The sequence below is a fragment of the Phascolarctos cinereus genome, unplaced genomic scaffold (genome assembly GCF_003287225.1).
Source record: "Phascolarctos cinereus isolate Bilbo 61053 unplaced genomic scaffold, phaCin_HiC Scaffold_4;HRSCAF=312, whole genome shotgun sequence".
Classification (NCBI taxonomy): Eukaryota; Metazoa; Chordata; class Mammalia; order Diprotodontia; family Phascolarctidae; genus Phascolarctos; species Phascolarctos cinereus.
In genome coordinates, this window is record NW_027555847.1 from 242,752,713 (window position 1) to 242,778,998 (window position 26,286).

The 26,286-nt window shown below is 36.1% G+C and overlaps 2 protein-coding genes across 2 annotated transcripts in view; both read right to left on the reverse strand.

Annotated features, from left to right (window-relative positions):
• The window catches only part of TNFAIP8 (TNF alpha induced protein 8), a 135,870-nt gene extending 133,368 nt beyond the window's left edge, over positions 1 to 2,502 (reverse strand). The window contains exon 1 of the mRNA XM_020979020.2: positions 2,370 to 2,502. Coding sequence (XP_020834679.1) covers positions 2,370 to 2,394 — 25 coding nt within the window. The 5' untranslated portion in view covers positions 2,395 to 2,502. The remainder of the gene's footprint in view (positions 1 to 2,369) is intronic.
• A 3,666-nt stretch (positions 2,503 to 6,168) lies between these two features.
• DMXL1 (Dmx like 1) overlaps positions 6,169 to 26,286 on the reverse strand; it is a 146,961-nt gene continuing 126,843 nt past the window's right edge. The window contains 7 exon segments of the mRNA XM_020979016.2: positions 6,169 to 8,302; positions 8,981 to 9,198; positions 12,602 to 12,654; positions 14,134 to 14,225; positions 14,916 to 15,008; positions 17,523 to 17,650; positions 24,688 to 24,748. Coding sequence (XP_020834675.1) covers positions 8,078 to 8,302; positions 8,981 to 9,198; positions 12,602 to 12,654; positions 14,134 to 14,225; positions 14,916 to 15,008; positions 17,523 to 17,650; positions 24,688 to 24,748 — 870 coding nt within the window. The 3' untranslated portion in view covers positions 6,169 to 8,077.

Sequence of the window (26,286 nt, forward strand, 5' to 3'; positions counted from 1 at the left end):
CCTCCCAGATTTATGTGGATCAAAGGAAATAAAATATGTAAAGTTTTGCAAATGTTAATATTATTTAACTTATATAAATGCTAGCTAGTATTAAGATATTTTTATAAAGTTATCCACATCATTTTGGGACTGCTTTTATTAAGAGAAAGGTCTTCCTTACACAGTTTTCTATACTAAGAATTTTGGGACGCAATTTATAATTTCCACCCACTGGTCCTGGTTCTGCCCTCAGCAAGTTACAAAGAATGGCTAATCTCTAGCCCACACGAGTTTTTCAATTATTTGAAGTCAGTGATCAAGACCCTCTTAATCTCTTTTACAAGCTAAATAGCATTAGCACCTTCCCCACCTTTAACTAGTTTGTCAAAGACCAGTAGGCCAGATGTGACCTGATCAGGGCACAGTACAAAACACAATTGGTTCTCCTCACCAGATTACTAAGACTGCAACTGAGCCTACCGGCTGACTCACTGAGAATCCACTAAAACCCTCCTTTGTTTTCAAAGTACTGATAATCTAGCCACTTCTCCTTTATCTTGAATTTATGCAACTGATTGCAATACTTAACATTGATATAGCTGCCATTTATATAGTTCTTAGTATGTGCAAAACACTTTATAATTATTAACTCCTTAGATCCTCAGGACAACCTCCCCAGAGGTAAACGTAATTATTATTTCCATTTTACAGTTGAGGAAACTGAGGCAAAAAAGAGTTTAAGTAACTTACCCAGGATCACAAAGTTAATAAGTATCTGAGGCTGGATTTGAACTCAGGTCTTCCTGACTCCCAGGACCAGTGCTCTATTCACCTAACTTACCTCTTAAATGTCATCTTTCTTCCACTGTTTTGAGTATGTTAAGACCACTGGAGATTCCAGTTCTATTATTTGATAACCATTCTTTCAAGGCAGCGAGGTGGTACAGTAGATAGAATGCTGGGCCTGGAGTTAGGAACACCCAAGTTCAAATCCAGTCTCAGATACTTTCTAGATGTGTGACCCTGGGTAAGTCACTTAATCCTGTTTGTTTCAGTTTTCTCATTTGTAAAATGAGGTGGAGAAAGACGTAGCAAAGCACTCCAGTATCTTTATCAAGAAAACCCCAAATTGGGGTTACAAAGAGTTAGACATGAACGAAACAGACCATCTTTTCCAGTTCCATGTCATCCTCAAACTTGATAAGCATGACATCAGTGCCTTCCAGGTAAATCGATAAAGATGTTAATCAATACAGAATAAAGGATGGTATGTTTGTCAGTTCAGTAAATAGTTTTTGGAGTTCTGTCGTTCAAAAATTTCAAGTGGTATCATTACAAAAGGTCATTTGCTCATTTGTAACTAATGATAAAAGTGGCTAGCCCATTTTCATCATAGTAACACTGAGAATCAAATGAGATGCTAAAGCCTTATATCTAAAGTAAAAGGGATATAGAGGAATTCAGTAAAGTTGTGACAACACACCGGAATAAGGTCTGTTTAACTTAGTAAAAATATCTTGCACTGACATTTGAAAATGACTAGATAATCAATCTTAATACAGAGGTTTTGTTTCTATTCACAGGACTCTAGTAAACTTTCTTTTTCCGGCCTGTATAAGGCTTGATGTTCTCAGTGAAAACTCATTTTGACCTGATATAATTTACAGAATCATAGAATTTAGAGCTAAAATGAGAAGAATCGGGTTTTACTGAAATAGGACTGTCCAAAACCATAAACACGTTTCATTCAATATTATTATTTTTTCTTATCCACAGGCAGACTTGTAATCTTTCCTGTGTACACTGTGTAAGAGGCTAGGAATGCACGTCTAACAGGTGCTGACTACCTAAATTTCACATACTAGTGCCTACACAGGAAATCTATACTAGATGGTCCAAAACGGCAGCTACGCCTCCGGGCTTGTTTTCACTTGAGAATTATTTCCATCATTTGATAAAGAAGTGGGAGTGGACTACCTGGCCATGTACATGTAGTCGACGGGTGAAAGCGACACCAGAAACGATTTCTTGGAGAAAGCACAAGAAAAACAGGCAGAGGGGAAGAAAAGAGTAGTCGGTGTACTAAAAGAAGCACGCGAGTCCACGGCAAACGCAGAGTGGAGGCTAACTTCAATGCTGTCCTAAAAGTGAGATGCACAACCAAATGACTGCGCAACTTTAGCACGAACACATCAGCCTGGGACTTTCCAAAAGTCACAGAGAAAAGCAACTGAGGGAGTAGCGTGGAGCAAGGAAGCCGACGGAGGGAGGGAAGAGAAGGAAGCACACCGGACAAGGGTCTGGAGCAGAGGACTGCTCCTCCACTTAAGCCCCCCTAGTTTCTCTCCAACGCTGGCTGGGGGATGGAAGGGGACGGCTCAAGCACTTACTCAGACCGAGGGGCAGCGGCAGCATGCGATGGACTCAGGCTCCTAACGGTCGCAGCACAGCGCTGGTTCCGAGCGAGCAGGAGTCTCACTTGGCCCAGATTAGCCGCGGCGCGGGCCGGAATGGGGCGGGGAAGGGTGTACACTGGGGCCCCTAGGGGAGGAGTCTTCCTGCCCCAGACTTGGCAAGCGGCTGTCCGGGACTGGGCGGAGCTGTACTCTCGGGGCTGAAGGGGAGGGCAGGGCTTGGGAGGGGAGGAGATGGGAAACCGGGAGGGGAGGGGGACCGAGGAGTATGGGAAGCGAAAGGCAGGGGGGCGGCACGTGGACGGTGTGGCAAAAGCAAGCTAACTCCCCCGCGGAGCGGAGGGCACGAGCTTGCACCAGAGGGCGGGGGGGCGAACAGAACGCAAGGGAGCCCTCTGGAGAACTGGCGGCGTTGTTAGGGTGCTTGGATTTTATCACCCGGGGAAAGCCCTGCACGTTAGATTAGAGCTAGATTCTCTGTCCACCTCCTGCAAACTGTTCCTGCCTCCAGGATTTTTTTTTTAAAGGAAAGTTCCTTTTCTCCTCTAAAGATTGTGGTCTGGATCCTGCCTAATTCAGGGAATTCATTGCAAAAAGAAAAAAAAATAGGTTTTAGACTTAGAATTGGAAGCTCCTTGAAGGATTATTCCTACCCGCAGAGCCTTGGCTAGCACAAAGTAGGCGTTTAATAAATGCTTTAGAGATCAAGACTGGTCTTTATGCCTCGAAGGAAGATTTTCTGTTTCGCGTATCTCTAGTTCGGGGGGAGAATGCCACGCACTGGGGGTAACGAGTCTAACGGGCTGGGGGAGGGAGTCGTAGGCGACAAAGGGAGAGAAACAGCGGATTTGGAGGTCATTAGGTCTAGGAACCAGGACTACAACCTAGGATCATCTCTTTCTTCATCCCCGTTCCCGCTGGTCCTCTCCACGTTCCGAGAAAATAGCATTGTCTTAAAGGGGATCCTTTAGCATTGGGGATCCACCCCAACCCCTCCTCCTCTAGCCCCGCCTCCCCTACTGTTTGCTATTTAATTTTCCCTCTTGTAACTGACAACTCTGGTTCAAAGGCGCTCCCGATGACGCTATTACGATTCCAGTTTCCATTGGGCGGCAGGACGCAAGTGCACCAATCAGACCATTCGGTATGTCTTTGCTAAGGGACTTTGCTATACTGTCTACCTTTGGCCAGATGTTGTGGACTCTGCATTGACAGTTGAACCTTAGCTAAGAAGTCTCGATTGTCTGGCTCCTTTCGGGACGGAGGCATTGCTAGGATGGAGCAGGTTTCGTACCTCTGACCTGTATTACGACTTGGATTACTCAATCCACTAGGGAAGGATGAGATTCAGTTCTTTACATTCAGTTCTGAATAAATAGCCTATGCCCTATTACACCTCCACGACCAGTATACACTCTCTTTGCCTCTTCTAGGACCAGGAGCTCATGCAGCTGTAGCTCAGCCCTCAGTCAGAATACAGGTCTGACCCCTCCTCAAACTCTCCTAACCTTGACCAAATCGTGCCCCCTCCCCCCATTTGCTTTCCCTAAGGGTCATAGTTTCTGTTTTCTGGCATATTAGACATTTTAGCCTCTGATGCATTTTTCTATAATCCTAGCAGTGCAAGATGACTGTTTGGTGTTTTGTTTTTATTTTTTAAAATTAAACTGCAGGTAAAAAGCTAATAGTGTTTCTGACCAGGTGAAGTAGCTTGATCTCTCTCAAACTGGTACTTACCCCAATCTTCATGAAACACTGACATGCATGACTCCAAACTAGCATTTATGTTCAGGTTTCATTTGCAACCTGGGCTGAAAGAAGCATAGCCATTCAAACAAAAAGCATTCAATTATACATACATAGCAAGCTAAGTGTTTCTGCAATGTATTGATCTAAATGCCAGGATTATTTGGGTCCAAGAGCAACCAACTCTTATTTACTGTTTGTAAGTGTTGTTAACTGGGTAACAATATAGCTTGCTTTGTATATAATGTTTTCACGTTGTAAACTCCTTGAAGGCAGAGACTTTTTGCCTTTTTGTATCCCCAGCACTTATCACAATGCCTACAAAAAGGCAGGTACTTAAATTTTGATTGATTGATGGAGGAGCTGAAATTTATAATCCTTATCACATCCTTTTACAGTAGTTTAAAATACATAGAAGTAGGGGTTATCAATCTACCTGAAAAACCAAAGGTCTGTCTCATTTAGGTTCATTTAGAGAATGTAAACTCTTTGAGGGTGGTTACCAGAGGTATGTTTGCACCCAAAGTGAGTGGTATTCTCTCAGTGGATCAGGTAAGACACTGACTGACCCACAGTTCTTGATTGCATGGGGAAGCTTATTCCAGTCACTTATGTGGTAGCTTTCCATTTTAACCACTTATTTTTGTTAAGCTGTTAAATGGCAAATTGTAGTCAGTGTCCTCTAAATTCAGCATCTTCTAAAGCTGGGCACTCTGTTTCATCAAAAGACTTTGCTCTTAATTTAAAGTCAAACTAAACAGAGGTATTTAGGGCTTGTTCACCCTTCTGATTTGTAGTAGAAAATTCTCAAATTCTAGCACCAACACTGCATATAATTAGCTATGTAACCTATTAGCATGTCATGGACTCTCAAATTTGGAAGGGATCCTCAGAGTCCAACTAATTTATATGTATCTGTGATCTTAGCCATATGGGTATTAAGTTGTGACTCCATATATCCTTCAGAAGCCGTCTATTCCAACATACACCTAAGTATGGTCAAGCATAACATTTACATTATATTAATCCAACCTTCATTTGAAAATCTCCTGAAGCAACCAATTCTACTTTTGGACAGCTCTGGCTTTTAGGAAGATTCTCTGTACATTAAACAGAATCTGGCTTTGTAATTTCTACTGTTATTACCTCTTCTATACAAGAACCTTTCAAAAAAAAGTCAGTTATCATGTTTCCCTCACTTCATAGGATCATAACTTTTGAGCTAGAAGGGATGTCAGAGGTCATCTAGTCAGCACCGAATTTCAGATTTCACAGACACCATAGTGGATATCTAGTCCAACCTATAACTAAAAAAGAATTCCCTCTACAATAATCCTGATTAAGACTTCCAACAGAGTCTGTCCAAGGCTGCCCATTCCACTGTTAACTCTAAGTATGTAGAAAGGTTTTTTTACATCAAGCCTGAATTCTCCTCTGCAACTTCTATGCATTACTCCTAATTCTGTCCTTTGGATACAGCATTTGAATATTTGAAAATGGCTATCATTCATTCCCCTAAATCTAACCCTCTCATTTTATAGGTGAGGAAACTAAGGCCAAAAGAGGTGATGGTGCATGTCAAGAAAGGTGAATTGGCCAATTTTCTAGGTTCCATCTAGATTTTCACATTGCCACCCCATTACTTTATCTAAAGTCCCAGATACTTAAATACAGACTTTCAAACGGGTTCCTAAATAGTACATCCTAAGATTAAAAGTAAATTATTTTGAAAATGTGGCACACTGATTTTCTGAAAGTACTTATAACCGCCATTACTATAGACAATTGAGCTGGCTATCTGCCAAACATTTTTTATACAAAGTATCATTAATATTCTGTGAATAAATCTCGCCTGTAAAGTTCTGAAGAATCAGGCATAGAGCAAATCATTACCATTTTAAAGCAAATAGTCATCCTTAAATATGCCAAATACAAATTCAGAGGCTCTCAGAAATATAGATCAAGGGGAGAATTAAATCAATCAACATGGTATCAAGAGTTTTAAAACAATGGTATGCTAAACAGAAAAGTCTCTGCATGATTGTTTATTTAAAATACTATGACTCTGGGGTAAAATACATATGTACTTTACATCATTTTAAGAGTTAATATAATGCTTAATTAAAACATGGAATTTTCCCAACACATTGCTTTTTTTTTCTTATAAGCACAATAGTAAATTTCCTCAGTAAATTAAAATAAAATGTGTTTAAAGCTTTTTTAAGTCTTGATGCTTACACAAATAAAATATTGATGAAGAATTAAGTTTTACAAATGAAACAATCATATTGGTTCTCTGCAATGTTATCACAGATTTTTCCATGGCAAAATATGCCCAAATTTTGTTATTGCACAATTTATAAGTTCAGGTTATGTGCATAGAACCCTCAACTAACTATAGTGTTTGCACTGCAACTTGCTCAACACATTTAAAATTATGTAATACAATTTACAAAATCGTTAACAATATACTTTTAAGATAAAAGTATCCTGAGAATATTACAAAATTCATTTTACCAGCCTTTCAGTTCTTTGCCACTAATCTCCAAGATGATATCTGGTACATAAAATGTTTCGTAGTTCCTGTTTCACAAAATAACTTTAAGCAAAACCACTATAGAATTTTCACATACGCAATCCATCGGCCTCCAGTCTCATTGGTAAAATTCAAGTATTTATCAAGCTTTCTATAATTCAAGATATAGCACAAAATAGTTACAGAAACAATGTCAGCACATTTAAAAAGTTAAAGGCTTTGTGTATTTTTTGATATTTTGTTCAGAATATTTAAATTGTGAAATTGTTTTATTTTGGCAAAAAGAAAAATCCCCAAAGATGACTTTTTTTCTGAAGGTAGAATAGTGTATTTTGAATGTAAAATGTTAGACAATCAAGCCCTACTATATTTAAACATGAATCTGAAGGCAAAGTAAAAGTTTGCTGCAAAGATTTCAGCATCTTTGGGCTGAACAACATAAAGGCAACAAAGAAAAATGCAAATAAAATTATGTTCTTTTGATAGCCTTCTAAAATAAATATCCTCTTTTTTCAAATCCATACACATCAATATTTTATTCTTGATATCTTCTAAAACTATTGTCTGTCAATATAATCTTTTTAATAATAATTTTTAATGTTTTGGAGTATTTGAAATGTTTGTATATGTCTGGTGGAGGGGTCAAAAGTTAAAAAAAATTAGGCAATTATATTGTTACTAAAAAAATTGTCATTCTGGTAGCAGTAGTTTTTTTAATCATAGCAGAAAAGGTATTAAAAGATTTTCAATCTCTATTGAATACACAGATTGAACTCAAATGAGTTGTGCAAGTAATAAAACCTGGGTACTAGAGAAGATTAACTGGATGCAGTGAGGCATCCATTTGTCATATCACTAAGGTGTAACATCTTAATCAGAGGTGTTCATTTGCTTGATTCTTAGCCAAATTCTACTCTACTACCAATGAGCAAGAGGGAAAATGATGATTTAGGAACTGGAAGAGGAAATAAGGGATTGGTGGTGATGTTTATTAGGTGTTTCAGCCTTCAGATAAAAAGGCTGATTTTCACTGAAAAATAAGGGATTCCCTGCACAGATGCCTATAGAAGGTTTGTTGTTTCTCCCCCACCCCCCAAAAAACAAAACAAAACAAAACAAAATGCTTTTAACACCACGCCACATATATCATAAATATATATGTATATATATTATTACAGTTGCTTATACAGACTACTTTAGGCAATATAATCAAATTCTGAATGACCTTGTTAATTTTTAAGGCATCAGTGCATCAAGGGTAAAGGTCCATGAAATAAATATAAACATAAGAGAACAAAAGCTTGTTTTGTGGCAACAACTACAAAGTAATTACTGTACATTATATCTGTTGGCCACTTTTATGAAATATGTTCATAAGAATTTATATTATTGAAAAAAAATGCTAGAGCATGAATTTCACATCATTTTTCAACATTTCACTTAATGGACTAAATCGATCAGGTAAAATTCTCATCTTCACTGTTCCATCAGCTCCACAAGAGAAAATGTGATTGGCTGGTCCTGTCTCAATTTGCATTACTCCTGTTCCAATGTTTCTAAAAATGGATTGCCGAGCATGTTCATTGATAAAAGTGTGGAGAAGATTAAAGGTAGATAGACTCCAAATCTGAAAAGTATTAGAACACAATTAGAATGAACAGTTAATTAGTCTAGGGAAACAGATAAATAAAATTTATTAGGAACTACTAGGAACAGCTAAACTTAACTTGATTAGAAATGTCAAACAAACAAGATATACGACCAAAATGAAGATGCTACCTTACACCTGCACAAAAGCTTTTGTGCCTCTTTTTTTTAAGCCTCTTTCAAACCTACTTATTATTATTCTTTGCAAAAACTCTGTAAGAGAAGGTTTGATATTATTGATAGCATTCTACAAGTGAGCAAACAAAAACCTGGTTAGAATAAGTGACCAGTCCAAGGTAGAAATTCAGAGTTAGTGGTAGGGTAGGCCCTAGACGACGTCCACACTTTCTGTCTCCTCTCACTAGACAAAGCTATCTCATTTGTATTGTCAGAACCCCCTCTGTAAAAATCAAAATAATTATCAGTAGCCCAAAACAAATAGAAGGGAAACACTTGCCATCAAATGGCACTCAACCCCAAAGAAGGGCATTTGTAAGGCTATCTGTAAACAGAACTACTCTATTAATATCAATTCGGAACATCTATTAGGTTTTGAAGTACATGATGAAATATACTAGTCTGATTTACATAAAGTGAGGATAAGCAGCTGTTTAATGTGAGAAGAATGAATGATTTCAAGGCATTACATTTTACACACCTTTATATTGCCTTCTGCAGATCCTGTAACAAAATATTCTTCAGTTGGATCTACAGCAATTGCTTTTACTGGAGAATCATGGCTTTGGAAAAACTGTCTCTGCTGTCGCTGGCGAAGATCAAATACCGATGTAAAACCTTTTCTGCCGCCTGATATCAACACCTGATGTTTTGGAGCATATGCAAGCACTGTAGCACCACTATCATGGCAGGTAAAAGCTGAAATTAAAAAAAATTATAAAGGGTATAAGATTTACTCTCTTTTTATAAAAAATCCAGTCTGTAACAAATTTATTAATACAAATGTTTCTTGAACGCCATTACAATTGTGCTGAGTCCCAAATGGATTTCTTTTTTATCGATTTGCTAAGGTCCTAAAGCTCTTCTCAAGTGCCATTCATTGTCACTTCCTCACTCTGACCATTACAGGGCATAAGTGGAATATAAACTGAGCCTGCAAGCATCCAGTGTAGGGACATAACCTCATTTGAAGAAATATCCAAACCAGCCATGATCACCTCTAACCAGGCCCAGGATTCAGCTCCTGGCAATCAAGACTACTTTTCCACCTTGCCTGCACTAGAATATACTTCTTTTCCTCTCCCAGCTTTTCAGCTCCTTTTTATGTGTGGTCTTCTCCCTTAGAATGAACACTCCTTGAGGACAGAGGTTATCTTTATTTTTACTTGTATTTCCAATGTTTAGCACTGTGCCTGGCTCATAATAAGCAGCTGACAAATGTTTTATCTAATCTAATCTAAACTGGAATTTATTCTATGAGACTAGATCACTCTTAAAAACTCATTTTGTGGCTATTTTTCTCCTGGTTTCATCTATATTAAATGTTCTTCAAATAATACAGTTCACTGGATCTCCCAAGCTCTTTGTGGACTGGTTGCCTGTTCAAGGATTCTTTGAAGTTTAGTGAACCAGTACAGCTCAGTCGTTTTCTTTTTTAAACCATTATCCATAGTGTTCTACAAATGATTTTGTACAATAAATAGTTTTTGCCTGTGGATGCAACATCTTTGTATCTGTATGTATGTATTTGAACTGGAGAGTGTTTACTGGCTGAGTCAGTTATTGGTCTCTTTCTGCCACCTCACTGTAGCAACTACTTTGCATTGGCCGTTTTAACTTTTGTCTATTTTGTCTATTTCCTTTTAAACAGGTTAGGATTTGTGTTAATATAATTAGATTTAGTATCTTATTTCCACCTTTAGTTTAGTGTTCACTTTGTCCTTGGCCCCAATCAGCTGATCTGTCTACAAAACTAGCTGGTTCTCTAACGACTGGAATATCTGTAAGAAGCTGTTTCCTAGCTGTTGAGATAGAATAAATTTCATTTTAATACTGCTAGACAGTTGTCACCACTTCTTGCAAATTCCTACTAGTTTTTAAAAATAATTTATTATTTATAATGAAAAAGGCATGAAGCTTTTCAGTAGTCTGAGTGCCTTTGGCCTATTTAATTTCTTGATCCCAAATTGCATGGTTTCCAATTTATTTCTACTTTTGCACTGAAGTAATTGAGTATTAAAGCATATGTTAGCTCAGAGAATCTCATCAAGCTCATTATGAAACTCCTGTATATCTTTATCTTCTTCAATGGAAGAGGACAAATAAACTACTTATATAGTTGTGAGTCCTGCAACTGGAAATGACCAGGTATCCCATTAAACGGTATTCTTGTTGTCTTTGGACATATAATGAAATAGTTGTTCCTAATTTCCCTCTCTCTCTATGGAAGCATGGGATGCTTCCAAAAGAATGGAATTTCAATGGTATTTGGGGTTCACCCCCAAAAAGTGAACTACAAGAAATCAGCAACTCATCCATAGCTATAAATTTGCCTTCTTATCTTTATAAAGCTTGTCTTTATATACAGTGAAGGTATTATTGAGGAAGATCAAATTAGGCAGGATTTCAAAGATGATTCTGTACAATTAAAGATACCTTTAAGGTCATACAACTTGCCAGAGGTAGAGAGAATATATGACTCTGCTGTGTTTATTGGTTTTAAGAAAGTACTTGATACAGAATGTACAAGTGAACGTTGTGTAATTATAATGATCATAGGTGGGGGAGCATGGGTGTGGAATATAGCTTGAGTGCCATTCTTGTCAGACATGATCAGTGTGTTAGTTTTGATAAACTGCTTTCCCCCCCTCTTTTTAAATCTTTGTTGCAAGTGATAGCTTGCTGGGTAGGGAAGGGAGGAAGGATAGATTCAGAAATACATGTGACATGAAACCAAAAAAAATCAATAAAATGATAACTTAAAAAAAAAAGAAGTAAAATTTTAAAAAGGCAATAGATATGATAGGACAAACTGCAGATGTAAAAGCTTTTCACAGATAAGGTATATCCCATTAATATGCCAAAATCACACAAGAATCAATGACACATTTGACTATGAAAATAATTTTCAGTGATCTTTTGAATACTGACATTAACTGAAGTGTCAAACCAATATATATCTAAAATCTTTGCCAATGTCATAGAAAATTATTTTTGCAAAATTAAGACAAAAGAAATACAGATGGCAAAATTCTCCAAATGTTCCTATTGACAATGTAGTAATTGTATTAAGTCTCAAACCACTATTCCTCTACAAAGAAATCCATGATAATCCATGATAAAGAGATCTTTCTAAACATCCACAATAAAGTGGAAGAAAAATGCATAAAACCTAGATGCTAAATAGCTGGATGAAAAGCCCACTGTAGTAATACATCAATATTTTAAATCCTGGATAATCACTACAAATGGACAAAGAGCATGGAGCATTAGTAGATTATAAGCATGGATCACATTTGGGAAACTGAAGTGTTTTCTAGGATACCAAAATGGTTGCTCCCAAAGTCTCTAATACCAATGTTCTCCCAGTGATACTATTTGGTAATCAATCATGAAACACCATGATCTTAGTAAAAATAAGATGACAAATAACTCAAAGCATCTTTAATGAGGGCCAGTGTGATGTTGTCAGTAGACAGATTAATTGGACTTGGTCAAGAAGTCTGGGTTTGAATTCTTTAGTCACTGATTGTGTGATCATGGTTGTCACTTAACTTCTCACAATCTATTTCCTCATCTATAAATTGAGGGTCATGATAGTTGTACTGCTTGTCTCAAACTCATCTCAATTTAACATTCACATATGTAGATCTGAGGTACTGGATTTGAGGCAAGTGGTATTATTATTTCTATTTTACAGGTGAGAAAACTGTGGCTGAGAAAGTTTAAGTGACTTGCCCAGTGTCACATAGCAAGTAAGTATCTGAGACCAGATACGAACAGTGTAGTCTTGAATCTAAATTGAATTTTCTATGTGCTGCATCACCTGGCTGCCTCTTGTCCTTGTTACTGAGGAGGTCTGAGACAGCATAGTATGATTAGGACTTTGCTACTTATTCCTAGACCTATAGGGAAGATTTGAGCAGGGTTCAGGAGTGGATAACTTGAGAAATTCTCAGTTCTTCCTGAAACAAAACCTTGTATAGCTGTAAAGCAATGTCATCATCCAAATGTAAAAATGATGTAATGATTTACTAGAGCTTAAAAAACAAAGCCATTTAAGCCTTATTAATTTCATTATTTGCAAAAATTATTTACTTACGATGTACCAAGCTATTTGCAGGTGCCACAAGAGTATCCCACAAACATATGTTTCTGGAAAAAAAATAATTTTATCACTATTTTTTATATGAGTATTTTAAGAGATTAGCAATGTAATAGCAATTTTATTTCATGATATTATGGTCTCCTTTTATAGTATATTTTCAAATTCCTCAAATCTCATATTAAAATCATTCAATACTCCCAATTCTAAATGGATCTGAGATAACACATTTCTGCATACCGTTCCATGATAATGATCATTCACAGAAAGGAAAGCAGCAATACATAGAAGCCAAGATACCAGATAAAAGGCAACCACCTATCTGAGCTCTTCCAACATTCCCCTCCAAACACCTTTAAAGTAACACCTCAAGTCAAATTTTGGAGCAGCAGAGCCAAAAGGAGGTCAGGGTGAGAAATTTTTCTGGACTAAAAAGCCTTAAGAGGAAGTCTATGACGTAAGGATGGAGGCTTGTCTGCAACCTACATGTGAAGTGGCAGCGGTAGCAGAGGCTTCGGAAGCTCTCGGTCCAGAGATGGTAAGGGGGTCAACAACTGGTCAGAAAGAGACTACAGGGAACCTTTTGCTGGCACTGAGTAGAGCTGGTGCTGACTGACAACTCTATTGACTATATGCAGTGGGTGGGAGAGAATTTGGAACTCAAAATTTTAAAAGAACAGAATGCCAAAAAAAAAAAAACAACCCCAAAGAAAAGAACATTAAAGCATTGAAAAAAAAAGCATTGAAAAAAAAAACCAGAAGGGAAAATAGCATCATCAGTCTATTCTCCAGCCCTAAAATGGCTGTGATGCATACATGGAAGGATATATAGGCTTGCATGAGAAACATACATCAAGCAACATGCACCATTCAGTGACCCACAGGAGGGTGCAGGGGATTTGGGGATTCCCTGAATGGCCTCCTTGGGACATAGAGTAAAATGCTGTATGGTTTCCACCTTGTTTATTTTGAGAACTGTATGGAATTAGAGAAGTTGTTTGACTCAAGGCTGGATCAGGTTAGAGTACCCCAAAGTTCAGCCCTCTTAAATGCTTACTCTACTATTACTACTAGCTGATATTTATTTCATGTGTTATAGTTTGCAAAATCCTTTAAATAATCATCCCATCTGATCTATGAAATACAATATAAACCATCTCCATGCTCCAAATGATCTGTTTCCCAACCCACAAAATAAGCCGGGAAAATAATTTCTGTGGTAATTTTATTCCACTGGCAAGAATCCAGTAACAGATTATCTACTATGACTCTAAGCCTAGACATGAATTTCAGAGACAGAACATTAGAAATAGAGTTAGAATGGATTGTTCCCTTTAATACTAAAATTTCCCTAGTTTTTGTATACGGTAAACTACTACCAAATTTAAATACAGGTGAACAGACTTTTTAAGATGACTACAGGATTAATAAAACACTTAAGACAAAAGGTAATAATGAAGCAACAATAATAATAATTTTTCCAAAAGATAGGCTATACTCACATACAGAATTTAGGGATAAAATCTCACCTGTTATCAGTCGAGAGACCTGCTGTGGCTATCAGAGAAGAGGAACTGATGAAAACAAAATCATTGGCTGTTTTGTTATGACACTGCCATGTCTGAAATGGTCAAAAATAGGAATAATTTTTATATAAGTTTAGAAAGATTTGACCTAGTTGTATATAACATTCAGTGGCTAATTATTTCATAAACAGCTTATCAGAAACCTATGTCTCCCATCCAACACCATATGAAATCGTGATATGATTTTTAAATAAAAGAATAAACCATTCAAATCCTCTCACTCAGTATAAATAACAAAAAATTATTGGATAAGAAACTTCAAAAAATTTCAAATTATGTGTATGTTTCAATTATTTATGCTATCTTTATCTACCTCAGAGGTAATAAAAAGTTAACTGTTTTATTAAGAAATACTTTTGTTCTTAAATAATAACTTATGAAGTACAAAAGGCCATAAAATTTGTAAAATAGTCAAGGCCAAAACTAAATCATTTAGACCATTGCTCCATACTTACACATATTAAAGAAACTGAATGTGGATGGTGGATAGGAAAGTAGTGTTGAATAAGGAAGTAAGGAAGAACTACTGACTGTGTGACTCTGAGAAAGTCAACTAACCATCAGTGTCATTCTATAAACACAGGCTAAGGTCACCAGAGACATGTAAGACCACAAAACAAACGGGAAATGGAGAAAACAATGAAGCAAGATTAGGTATCAAAATCCAATGAGACATTTCTATCTTTAATAAACTTTTTTTTTTAAAGTAAAAATTCTTAGCTTACCAAATATGGCTTAGGAGTATTTCCAGTAACTGGACAACACTTCCAGTTAGTCTGATACAAACTTATATAGCCATCAGCATCAACGATTCCAAACTTGGAGAGAAAATATTAAAGGAAGAATTTAAGTTCATACATTGACATATATATTTTTAATATGTACAGTGGCATTTTGGTAAATTTTTCTACAAAATTACAATGAAAATATCTATATTCTATTACATTTGAAGATATTATAAACGAAAATTGGAATCATGATTTAAGGTAGAACCTGATATTAGCATTCCTAAGCAAAACCAAAACCTGCAAGTATGGGCTTAAACAAAGTTAGCTGGGTAGTTTCAAGAGCATTCAGTGAGGTTGTTACCAGCCTATGGAGGGCCTTTCATAAGCCATACTCCTGATACCTAGGGTAAACTCTGGAGAACCTTATCATGTAGTCTCTTTACTCAGAGAGCCAACTGCCTTAGTTTTAAGGCCTGATCACCTTTAACTAGCAGCTAGGTGGCACGGTAGATAGAGTGTGAGGCCCAAATCCAGCCTCAGACACTTACTAGCTGTGTTACATACAAGTCACTAAACCCTGTTTGCCTCAGTTTCCTCATCTGTAAAATAAGCTGGAGAAGGAAATGACAAACCACTCCAGTATCTTTGCCAAGAAAAACACAAATGGGATCACAAGAGTCAGATATGCCTGAAAACAACTGAACACCTTTAACCAAGACTATTCCAAGGGCCTCCTAATTGGTTTTTGTGTTTCAAGTCTTTCCCCTCCACTGAAACCATTCTTCCCATAGCTGCTAATGTAATATTCCTAGAGTGTTGGTCTCACCATATCCCTTTTCTTTCTCAATAAATTCCAGTGACTACCTATTACCTATAGGCTCGATTAACTCTTTTGTTTGGCATTTACAGTCCTTCACAACTTGGTCTTAACCTATTCATTAAGCTGTATATATTAATTTCCTTTATATGCATTGTGGTATTGCCAAATTTGCCTTCTTACTATACTTCTTACTTACTTTACATGGCACTACATTTCCTGTCTGAACTTTCTGTCTCATAACTCCTAGTTTGCTTCAAGGCTCAAGAACTACATCTTATATAAAATCTTTCCGGATTCACCCAGCTGCTAGTGCCTTCCCTTCAAAATTATCTTTTATATAAGCTTAAGTTATAGACACACACACACACACACACACACACACACACACACACACTCTACATCCCCTAGTTAGACTATAAGCTCCAGGGGTAGCAGGGAGAAGGTGGGAGGAGAAGAGGTAAAGGAAAGAGAAGAGTGATTTTCTCACTTGCTTTTGTATCCCCAGAACCTGTGTGCTTCGCACACAGTAGACACTTAACTGCTTGCTGATGGACTGAACTTTAACATAAGGATAAGAATAATTGCACTATCTACCGCATAGAGTTCTGAGGTGCAAAACAGATCATTATCTCTGTTGTGAGATTTTCCCTCAATAACTAGAACTCTTCCTTCTTTTGGCAATGGTAGCAGTCACCTTAGATTCCAGATGAACTGGTCCATGAGTTGTTTTTAAGTTGGAACAACCCAAGCCGAAGACCTCTGAAGATTCTCTTTTTACATGAACTTAAATGCTTTTTAAATTCTGAATTAAATGCCAAATAGAATTCGAAATCCCACATTCAAATTACAATCCCCTTAAAAGATTATTATGCATGAAACTGCAAATCTCTAAGTAACATACTTTATAATCACAAATCCCTAAATGTATTCAATCTGTTAATAATTAGCCTAGTCTACCTATTGCGATAAGGCTGACCCTGAAAGTGGGTTTCAAACAAAATATCAAAATCATTCCATTACTAGCCTAGGACATTTTCTAACATATTCTAAGTTAAGTAAAATAAGTATTAGATTTAAATACTAAAATCCAAAATTAAAAAAAAATTCACTAATTTCCTTCACTCTTGCCCCTAAATCTCTACAAAGAACACAGAAAATCTATACACAAAATTATTATTATTATTCCTTAATATTTTTATAGAAGGAATTTACTTTGCTCTTCATCTAAATCCTGCAACTGTCCTAAGGAGATGGGGCTACTGATGGAAATCATGGGTAAGTGCTCCCAACATATGGACTTTGTGCTAACTCTAACTCTAAATTTGTGCTGCCTTCCTTTAAGCACATTGTTTTCTCCATTACTCAATGCTTACAATACTTAAAAAGGTAAAATGTGGGGAAGAGGCTACCAGTAGAAATTAGTTGGGTTTGGTGTTTTCACTAATCACTGATGAATAAAACTTTTGTTCTTTGGGATGAAGAGATGGGAAGTAGTTTACCATCACTAATATATAATTTAAGGTAGTTCTGTGATGACTGGGCCAGCAAAATATTCAATTATGAGTTGGAACACTGAAAATAATTTCAGCAGGAAGGCCTGTTTAAAACAAAACATTCTAAATAACAAGAAAGGGAATTTATAATAAAGAACACTTTCTGGTAGAGAATAACTGTCTGAGACAGTAGAAATGTGTCCTATGTGCACAATATACATTCTAAGAAGGTATATGTGAGAAAATTAACCTCTGTACAACATTTTCAATAGTTATATTCTTGTACGCCACCTTGTTTCCTTGATAGTTAAATCGCATTCTTGTCACCCTTGAATTGCCGCCAGACCGAAAACAGGTTATTTGTTGGGAATGACCCCACTCAAACATTCTGACACTTCCATCTTGGGCTCCTGTCAGATCTTTATGAAAAAGAGGACAAAGATTTAAAATCTTTTTTTAAATTTTGTTTTAAAAAAATCTAATATAGGAAAAATTGTTATGAATTATAAAATTTGCATAAATCTAGAATTTGAATAAAACTGTCATTGTACCATAAAACACATACTTAGAACCAACCAGACAATAATAACAGAATAACCAAATGCATCTTTTCAAAATACTACTTAATTTCTAATAATTCTGTGAGTGAATAACTTTTTAAAACAACTTCCTAGTATTTAGAAATCTTTTCATCAATAAGCCTCCTATCACTAACAGCAAAGGAATTAGTTATCCCTTCTAATTCACGACTTTCTCCATCACAGTTTCAATATATTGTCAGTCAAGATAAGAAATTAAATGGGAATTTTTAGTGAGTTTTGTGGAAGCTGCAGATGACACATGAAGGCCAGCAGATAACACAGAAAAAGGTTTGGAAACTCAGAAATTAATAAAATATATGTATAGTATTTGTATAATATCAACCCAAATTTTACAATGAGGTACTGTAAAAAAAGAAAAAAAATTCAGACTTCTTTTCTTGTAGGAAGGGAGGGCCAAAAAATTTTACAAGATTTTCTAGATTGTGGGGGCACCGTGGCCCCTAATTCCTATGATGTGGAACGGATAACTGTAATGTAATCTCTATGTGTTTCCTAAAACTCAAAATTACACAAAATTTCAAATTTTAGCCTATCTGATCTATTATCTTGGTATATGACTTTATGTATAGACATATAGTATATAACTCTATGTATATAACACAAAATACTCAATATACTTGTATAATATATATAATAAATATTTTAAAATATTACTAGCTACAATTTCAGCATAAATGTATATTGATATTCCCTCCAACACCCACATTTCCCACATGTCAATTTACTAGTTTCCCATGACCAATTCTACTCCACTCCTCCTTAGACACACAAAAAGATACCTTTGATCTTGCCATCACCCATAAGTGTACTACTTTTGTGTTTATGAAGTCAGAGCTTGCCTTATTTGATCACAGTCTATTGGCTTTTCACCTCTCCCTCTGCCTTCTAATATCCAACCCTGCTCTTTGGCCACAACGTGACCTCCAATCCCTCAAACCCTCAGTTTTCTTCCTTTTTCCCTACTTACCCTTAAACTACTGATGCTTCCCTTCTTTCCCCCATCTTAACCCCTTGGTGAACTAATTCAACTTCATATTCTCCTCTCTGAGTTGCTTGCCCCCTTACCATATCAATTGTGCCCTACCAAGTCTCAGCCTCGAATCATTCCTACCATCTGCTACCTTTGTCTTACACACATGCTACTGGATGACGGTGAAGAAAATCATGAAACATTCTGACTGGGTCCACTATGAATTTATATTTCATAACCTCAAGTGGGCACTCATTGCTACTAGGCAAACCTTCTATGTCTCTCTAAGTCCTTATCCCACATGGCACACAGAAGCTCTTCCACACCTTTTCATGTCTTCTTAATCCTTTCCTACCCTCTGCTGCTCCTCCATACCCTCTCAGCTGAGAACCTTATTTCATATTTTATGGAAAAAAGTGAGGCCATTCGCCTTCTTCCCTCTTCCTCATTTTATCTAACTCAGATGCCCTTTGCCACTATTTCTTCCTTCAGCCTTGTCTCCCATGAAGAGGTGGGCCTTCTCCTTGCCAAAACAGAACCCTCTACCTGCCCAAGTAATTATATTCCATCCTGTCTTCTCCAGACTATCCCCTCTGTTGTTCCCACTCTCACTTATCTTCAATCTCTTACTATCTATTGGTTGCATCCCTACTGCCCCCAAAAAACCTCACCTGATCCTTTCATCCTTGCTAACTGTTGTCCCATATTTCTTCTCACCTTTGTGGCTAAACTTTGAAAAGGCTGTCTACAATCAATACCTCCATTTACTTTCCTCTCACACTCTTCTTAACACTACATAGTCTAGCTTTCTACCTCATAATTCAGTTGAAACCGATGTGTCCAAAGTTACCAATGATCTCTTAATTGACAAATCCAAGTTTTCTGAATCCTCCTTCTTCTTTAACTCATCACAGCCTTTGATACTGTTAATCATCTTCTTGATTTTCTCTTTTCTCTAAGTTTTTGGGGCAACACTCTTTCTTGGTTCTCCTGACTGTTCCTTCTCAGTTTCCTTTGCTGGGTCTTCATTCAGGCCATACTTGCTAACTGTTGGTGTCACACAGGGCTCTGACCCAGGCCCTCTTCTCTTCTTCCTCCAAACTATTTAGTTTGGTGATCTCAACAATGCTCATGGATTCAATTATCACCTCTATGTTGATGATTCTCGAATCTACTTATACAGTTCTAATATCTCTGCTGGTCTCAGGTTTCACATCTACAACTATCTTCCAGACATCTCAAATTGGATATCCTGTAGACTTTTTAAACTCAGTATGTCCAAAACTGAACTCACTATCTTTCCCCCCAAACCCTCCTCCCTTCCAAACCTCCGTATTACTTTTGAATATAGCAACATCCTCCCAGTCCTCCAGGCTCCAAGTCATCATTTACTCTTCACTATCCCTCAGTCCCCGTTCCCCCCCCCATCTACTCTGTTGTTGCCAAGGCTTGTCAATCACACTTTTGCAACATCTCTAAAATATGCCCTCTTTTCTCCTCGACAATGCCAGCACCTTAGTGTAGGCTCTCATCTCTTCATGCCTAGAATATTGCAATAGCCACCTTATTGGTTTGCCGGCCACAAGTCTCTTTCCACTCTAGATCATGCTCCATTCAGCTGCCAAAGTGATCTGACCATGACCACCGAATATTCAATAAATGCAAGTTGTTCTTCCCTATCAGCTCTAGATCATCACAACCTAGCACTTAGCTCCAACCTTTCCTGTCTTGTACACCATCTATCCCCTCACATTCTTCAATCCAGTGACAATGGCTTCCTTACTGTTCCTCAAAAAAGACACTCCATCTCTTAGCTCTGGGCATTTTCACTGGCTGTCCTCCATGCCTGGAATGTTCTCTTCCCTCATTTCTGTCTCCAGCCTGAATTAGTTTTCTTCAAGTTCCAGCTAAAATCTCACTATTTACAGGAAACCTTTTTCAAACCCCCTTAAATTCTTTTATCTTACTCTATTACTTATTTCCTATTTATCTTGTTTATAGTTTGTTTGTACATAATTATTTGCATGTTGTCTCTCCCATTAGGTTGTGAGCTCCTTGAGAGCAGGGACTGTCTTTGGCCTTTCTCTGTATTCCTAGCACTTAGCATAGTGCCTAGCACATGGCAGGTGGTTAAATTCTTACTGACTGAATTATAAGGAATAGTAGTTGGATATATTATTATATTTCCACATTGAATAAAAGGTTTCCCCCCTCAATATTTTCCTTGGTATTCTGTCTTTATTTTTACTCTTTGAGGAAAAGTTTATATTGTTAGTAGGTGACTATTAAAAAAGATATTCTTAGCACTTTTCTAAATTTAGATTAAAAAGCTAATATAATAAGATTGAAATAAAATGGTTAAAGATACTTATTAAAGGCTGAATAGTCTCAGATTAGGAGAGGCAATGATAATTTCAAAAACTCATTACTGATGAACAATTATTTGATTCTTGAGAATTTAGGGGAAGCAGAAGCATTTGAAAACTAGAGAAGGGAAAAAGGGAAACCTGTAATTACCACAGTTATATGGAATAGTTAGGTGCCACAGTGGGGAGAAAATCAGGCTTATAATCAAGATGGATTGAGTTCAAATTGTACATTTGTTAGCTGTGAGATCCTGGTTAAATATATCTGGACCTCATCTATAAAAGGAAGGGGTTGGACTAGATGACATCAAAGGTCCCTTCTAGTTCCAAGACTACATTTCTATCATCTAATGATTCCATAATTGGTTAGAAACAAAATATGTTGAGGATAGTCTATTTTCTTCCTAGCCAACAATATGAAGAAGAATTAGATGTAATATCCATACATTCATCTACATACATCTACATTCACTTATAATTTACATTTTTCACTTAAAAGATGTTTTTGTAAATATCTAAATGCCATATAAAAGCACAATTTGAATAATTTTAAAAATAGATATCTCTATAATGTCACCCTATTAGAGAAAACTACTGAAAAACAAAAACAGAGTGCTATGGAAAGAACATCAGCCTGTGTGACCTTGCTCCCAGCCCTTACTATCACTGACTAGGTATGTGACTGAGCAAAACACAAAATCTCTGAGATTCAATTTCTTCACTTTTTTTTAATAGTTGCAATCAATTTATTAAAAAAGATGATTGGTTAGGCATCTGCAATGGTGACTTCAACTTTTACATCTGGTTCAATGCTGATAGAAGTGATCTGTTTAACAATTTCAGAAGGACTGTGCAAATCAATATGGCATTTGCGGATTCTCATCTGGAACCAATCCCAAGTCTTTGAACCTTCACTGCAAGGAGTTTTTCTAGTTGTGATTTGAAGTGTCTTAGTGGGCATTCAAACAGGTCCCTTCACTTTCAAGTTCTTTTCTTTGGCTCCTCTAATTAGGTCAGCACACACTTTCTCAAGGGATTTCACATTTTGGCTATGAGGGTGATCTGGATCCAGTGAATGGCCACTTCAGACTCCACAAGGGTCTTGCTGGTGTCTTTGAATATGGCATTCAAAGGGCGAACAGCGGTGAGTCAGGAGGAGGAGAGGCAGCGACTGCCAGCTCCACGTGGCTGCAGGGGCATACCTTCACCAAAGATTCAATTTCTTCACTTTTAAAGTTAAACAGATGGACAAAAAGAATTCTCTAAATCACTGTTTCAAATCTTGCTTGGCATGTAGGAGTATATGTATTTTGGTTTAAAATATATTTGTTTCCATCTTCTGTTAGGTTTTTTAAAAATATGAGCAAAGTACTTAATTTAGCATATGGCAAATACACACATACTCATATATACATATACAAACATCACACTTCACACTGGGTGTCAATAAAAATGTTTATAATTAAATCTATATTGTTGTCTATAGGTTTTATATAGAAAATTATTAAAACAGTAGAAAAGCTTTTCAATTATTATTTAAATTGGTATTAAATTCTTTAAGTATGATATCATAGAGCTTCTTTGGTACTATCTCTTTTGCTCCCTTGATTGTACTACCCTTAAAAAAATCCAATTAAGTAGGCAGCATCAAGTATTACTCCAAAGCAACAGAGGGTAATTAAGAGCTTACTTTCAGAGATATTCATTCTCTTTTAGGTTTTAGAGCTTCCTTACTGAGTTTTTCTCAGAGCAGGGGATAAATAGCCTTAGAAAATACACGTTAACTCGTTAAGTTAATTTGTGACTTTGAAAAACTATAATGGAGTAGCAGTAGAGGAGCAAGATATGGCATTCCCTAATTACAACACAAAACTGAGGTCTAAGCTATAGAATTGTGTGATGGTAAGTAAGATTCCTTTCAGTACTTGATGTAATTAAGCCCCATTGATTGGAGTATAACAATGGACAGACTAGAATTATGTGCCACAACAGGTGATGTTATAAAGTTCTAGATCATAAACAGATTTGTTATATACATGGACAAACTACTGCCTCTTAAAAAAAATACTTTCTCTTATTTTTTCTTCATCCCTCAGATCTGTCCCTTGGCCTCTGGAGCTCGCAATGATCTAAGGTTAGCTGACATCTGTACTTTGAATTTATGAATGAGATCAAAATAGGTTAGTAATATTGGATTTCTGCTTTACTCCATGACTCCAGTATTACTAACAGAACTTCCCAGTATAGTGGAAAAAGCACTAGACTTGGAGGGGTGGGAAGAAGGGAAGGAGTGTCAAAAAACTTAGATTCCAATTCTAACCTTGAAACTTAGACTTTGTTAGGCCATGATTAAGTAATTTAAATTCTCTAAAACTCAATTTCCTTACACGGATAATATAAATGATTATATTTACACTTCCTGACAATTGTTCTATATGAGAAGCAAGAGCTTTTTAAAATCTAAAAGTGATTATCAGCATTCTCGGTTTAGAAGTGAGCTTACAAATACATATACTGAGTGCTTTCTATTTTGTTATTATGTATATACTACTTTGATCGCAATTATTCAATATTCCAGATTAGGGTTCCTTAGAAAGAGTTTGGCTTAATTTGTACATTAAAAACTAATTCACCTGTAGAAATAGCCAATTAAAACATTTACATTAAGAAGAAAGAAATGCTAGTTTCATTCATTTTACTACAATAGTATCCATGAGAATGTACTATTTTTATACTGACTTTTTGGGACATTTTTTATATCAAGTCATGAAAAAGTAAGCTATAATTAGATACTCACATGACAATAAAAGTGTTGATGCCAATCGACCAGTTAATTTTAAAATATTATCTAGAATCTTTTTTCACTGCTCCAATATTTCCAATACCTCCCCATTAACCAAATACGCCATTTAATGCAGGCTTACTTTTAAGCTTCCTAGGAAGATTAACTGAAAACGAATCTATCCTATCTAGGAACATAAGAAGCTTAATAACGGTTTCCTTTGGTATTTTATTTACTAATATAACATTTTATAAGTGAACCTCTGAACAAATAATAATAATAATAAAAACTGATCAAACTAATGCAAACCAAAAGTGCTATGATAATTAGGTTTGGGCTTTTTAGTTTTATAACCCACTGTGGTCACATAATTATTCCCCACAAATCAAAGTTAAACACTAAAGACTCCAGGAATTTTTCAACTAAAATTAGATTACTTAGAAAAGCATAACAAAAATTTCTTAACTTACTTGAACCTATTCTAAATACTCAAAAGTATTTTTTGCTTCTGTTTTTGAAAAAGACATTGTCAAGATTTTGATTTTACTATCAGCTGTGTTCAAAAAATAAAATGAAATGTTAAGTGTCTGCAATTTTTCTTTAGGACCGAAAGTAAGGTTTACTTAAATTATATATGAGATAAATTCATTTAAAAAACTTACAAAGAAAGCATGATACTTGAAATAGGAAAATTAGTGTAAATAGTAAAGAATTGAATATTAACCAATTGACTTACAATAAGGTAGTGTTGGATGTGAAGCCATTCTTCTGACATTATTAATAGTTTTCTTAATCATCTGTTAACATACAAGGATTGTTTATGTTTTGTTAAATATGCAACAAAAATAAACCATAGTCTTAAAATGAAAGTGTGACAAGCAATTCAATAATTACATCATTTCTCTTTGACTCCAGAACTACCATTGGGGGTAATGGAAATGTTTAGAAATAACAATAAAAACTAAACTTCATAGCATAGATTTTACATTTACATGTGCATAAAACTTTTGCTTCACTGACTAAGAATCTAAGCATAAAGTCTCCTCAATAATTTAGTCTTACCTCCTTTCTTGCCAATTCCTTTCTGATTCCATTAAATTTATTGGCATATTCCTGAATATTGTAAGATATGAAAGACAGGCAGAAGCATGTAAAAAAAAGAGGTAAATAGAAAATTTAATTTAAAAAAAAAGTTTTTAAAAAAATTGTTTGGGTGTATCAGTTTGGAAGTCATTTATTTACCAGTGTCTGAATTATTTTAGAAGCCTGTCATTTAACAGTAAGAAAATATATAAAAACAAAGGGGCATTGAAGATTTACATGGGAAATGGGGAATATATTATGTGTATATAATTGCATTTAGGTCATGCAGGTCTCTTTTTTCTTTTTTAATTTTATGAGTGCCTAAAGTGGAGGATAAAAGTCTAGACCAACACTAATGATAGGAGGACAGTAGCAACAACAAGAATGCCACCTAACTACAAGATAAAGTAATTATGATGGCTGCATGTTTTCCAAAATAGCCAAAGCTGGCAGTAGCAATCCCTTACTGTCCAATGTGTTTTGGCTCTTTCTCAATAATAATAATGATTAAAGTTAGGGAAACTATATTCCTTCTGATTTCAAAAAATAGAAATTTTCTAATATTATGAGCCATGTTTGGAGTTTTAAAAAGTTTCCTCTAAAACAGTAAGAAGATATGGTAAAAAAAATGTTTTGAAATTTTCAAATAAATCTTTCTTTGAAAGTCAGCAAGAGGGGCAGCTAGGCAGTGCAGTGGATAGAACACCAGCCCCGTAGTAAAGAGGACCTAAGTTCAAATCCGGCCTCAGACACTTACTAGCTATGTGACCCTGGGCAAGTCACTTAACCTTGTTTGCCTCAGGACAAAAAAAGAAAAAAAGAAAAAAAAAGAAAGTCAACAAGAATTTACTGATATTGCCTCATGCATCACAGAAAACAGTTTAAGACAATACAGCAACAGGTGAGGAAATACAAGTGAACAAAGAACAAAAATGGAAACAGTTAAGGCAAAGAATGATGCAAAGCTGTTGTAGAATATCCAAAGAGAATATATCATTAAGATCCACAGAATTAGTAATGAAAATTAAAAATACTTTTTACTTTATGTGTGCACATTTGTCACTTGCTACACTCCCCTGATTCAGCCCAGTTTTCCAAACTAGGAGACCAAGGTCGGAGAAGATTCCTGGCCTAATGAAGAAGCAAAGGGAAAATACATCCAGAAAAGAAATAATAAAGATAACATTTTTCTCCTATAGGCACTTCCTGTTCAGCAAGCATAGAAGAAAATAATCACATTTATAATTTCTAC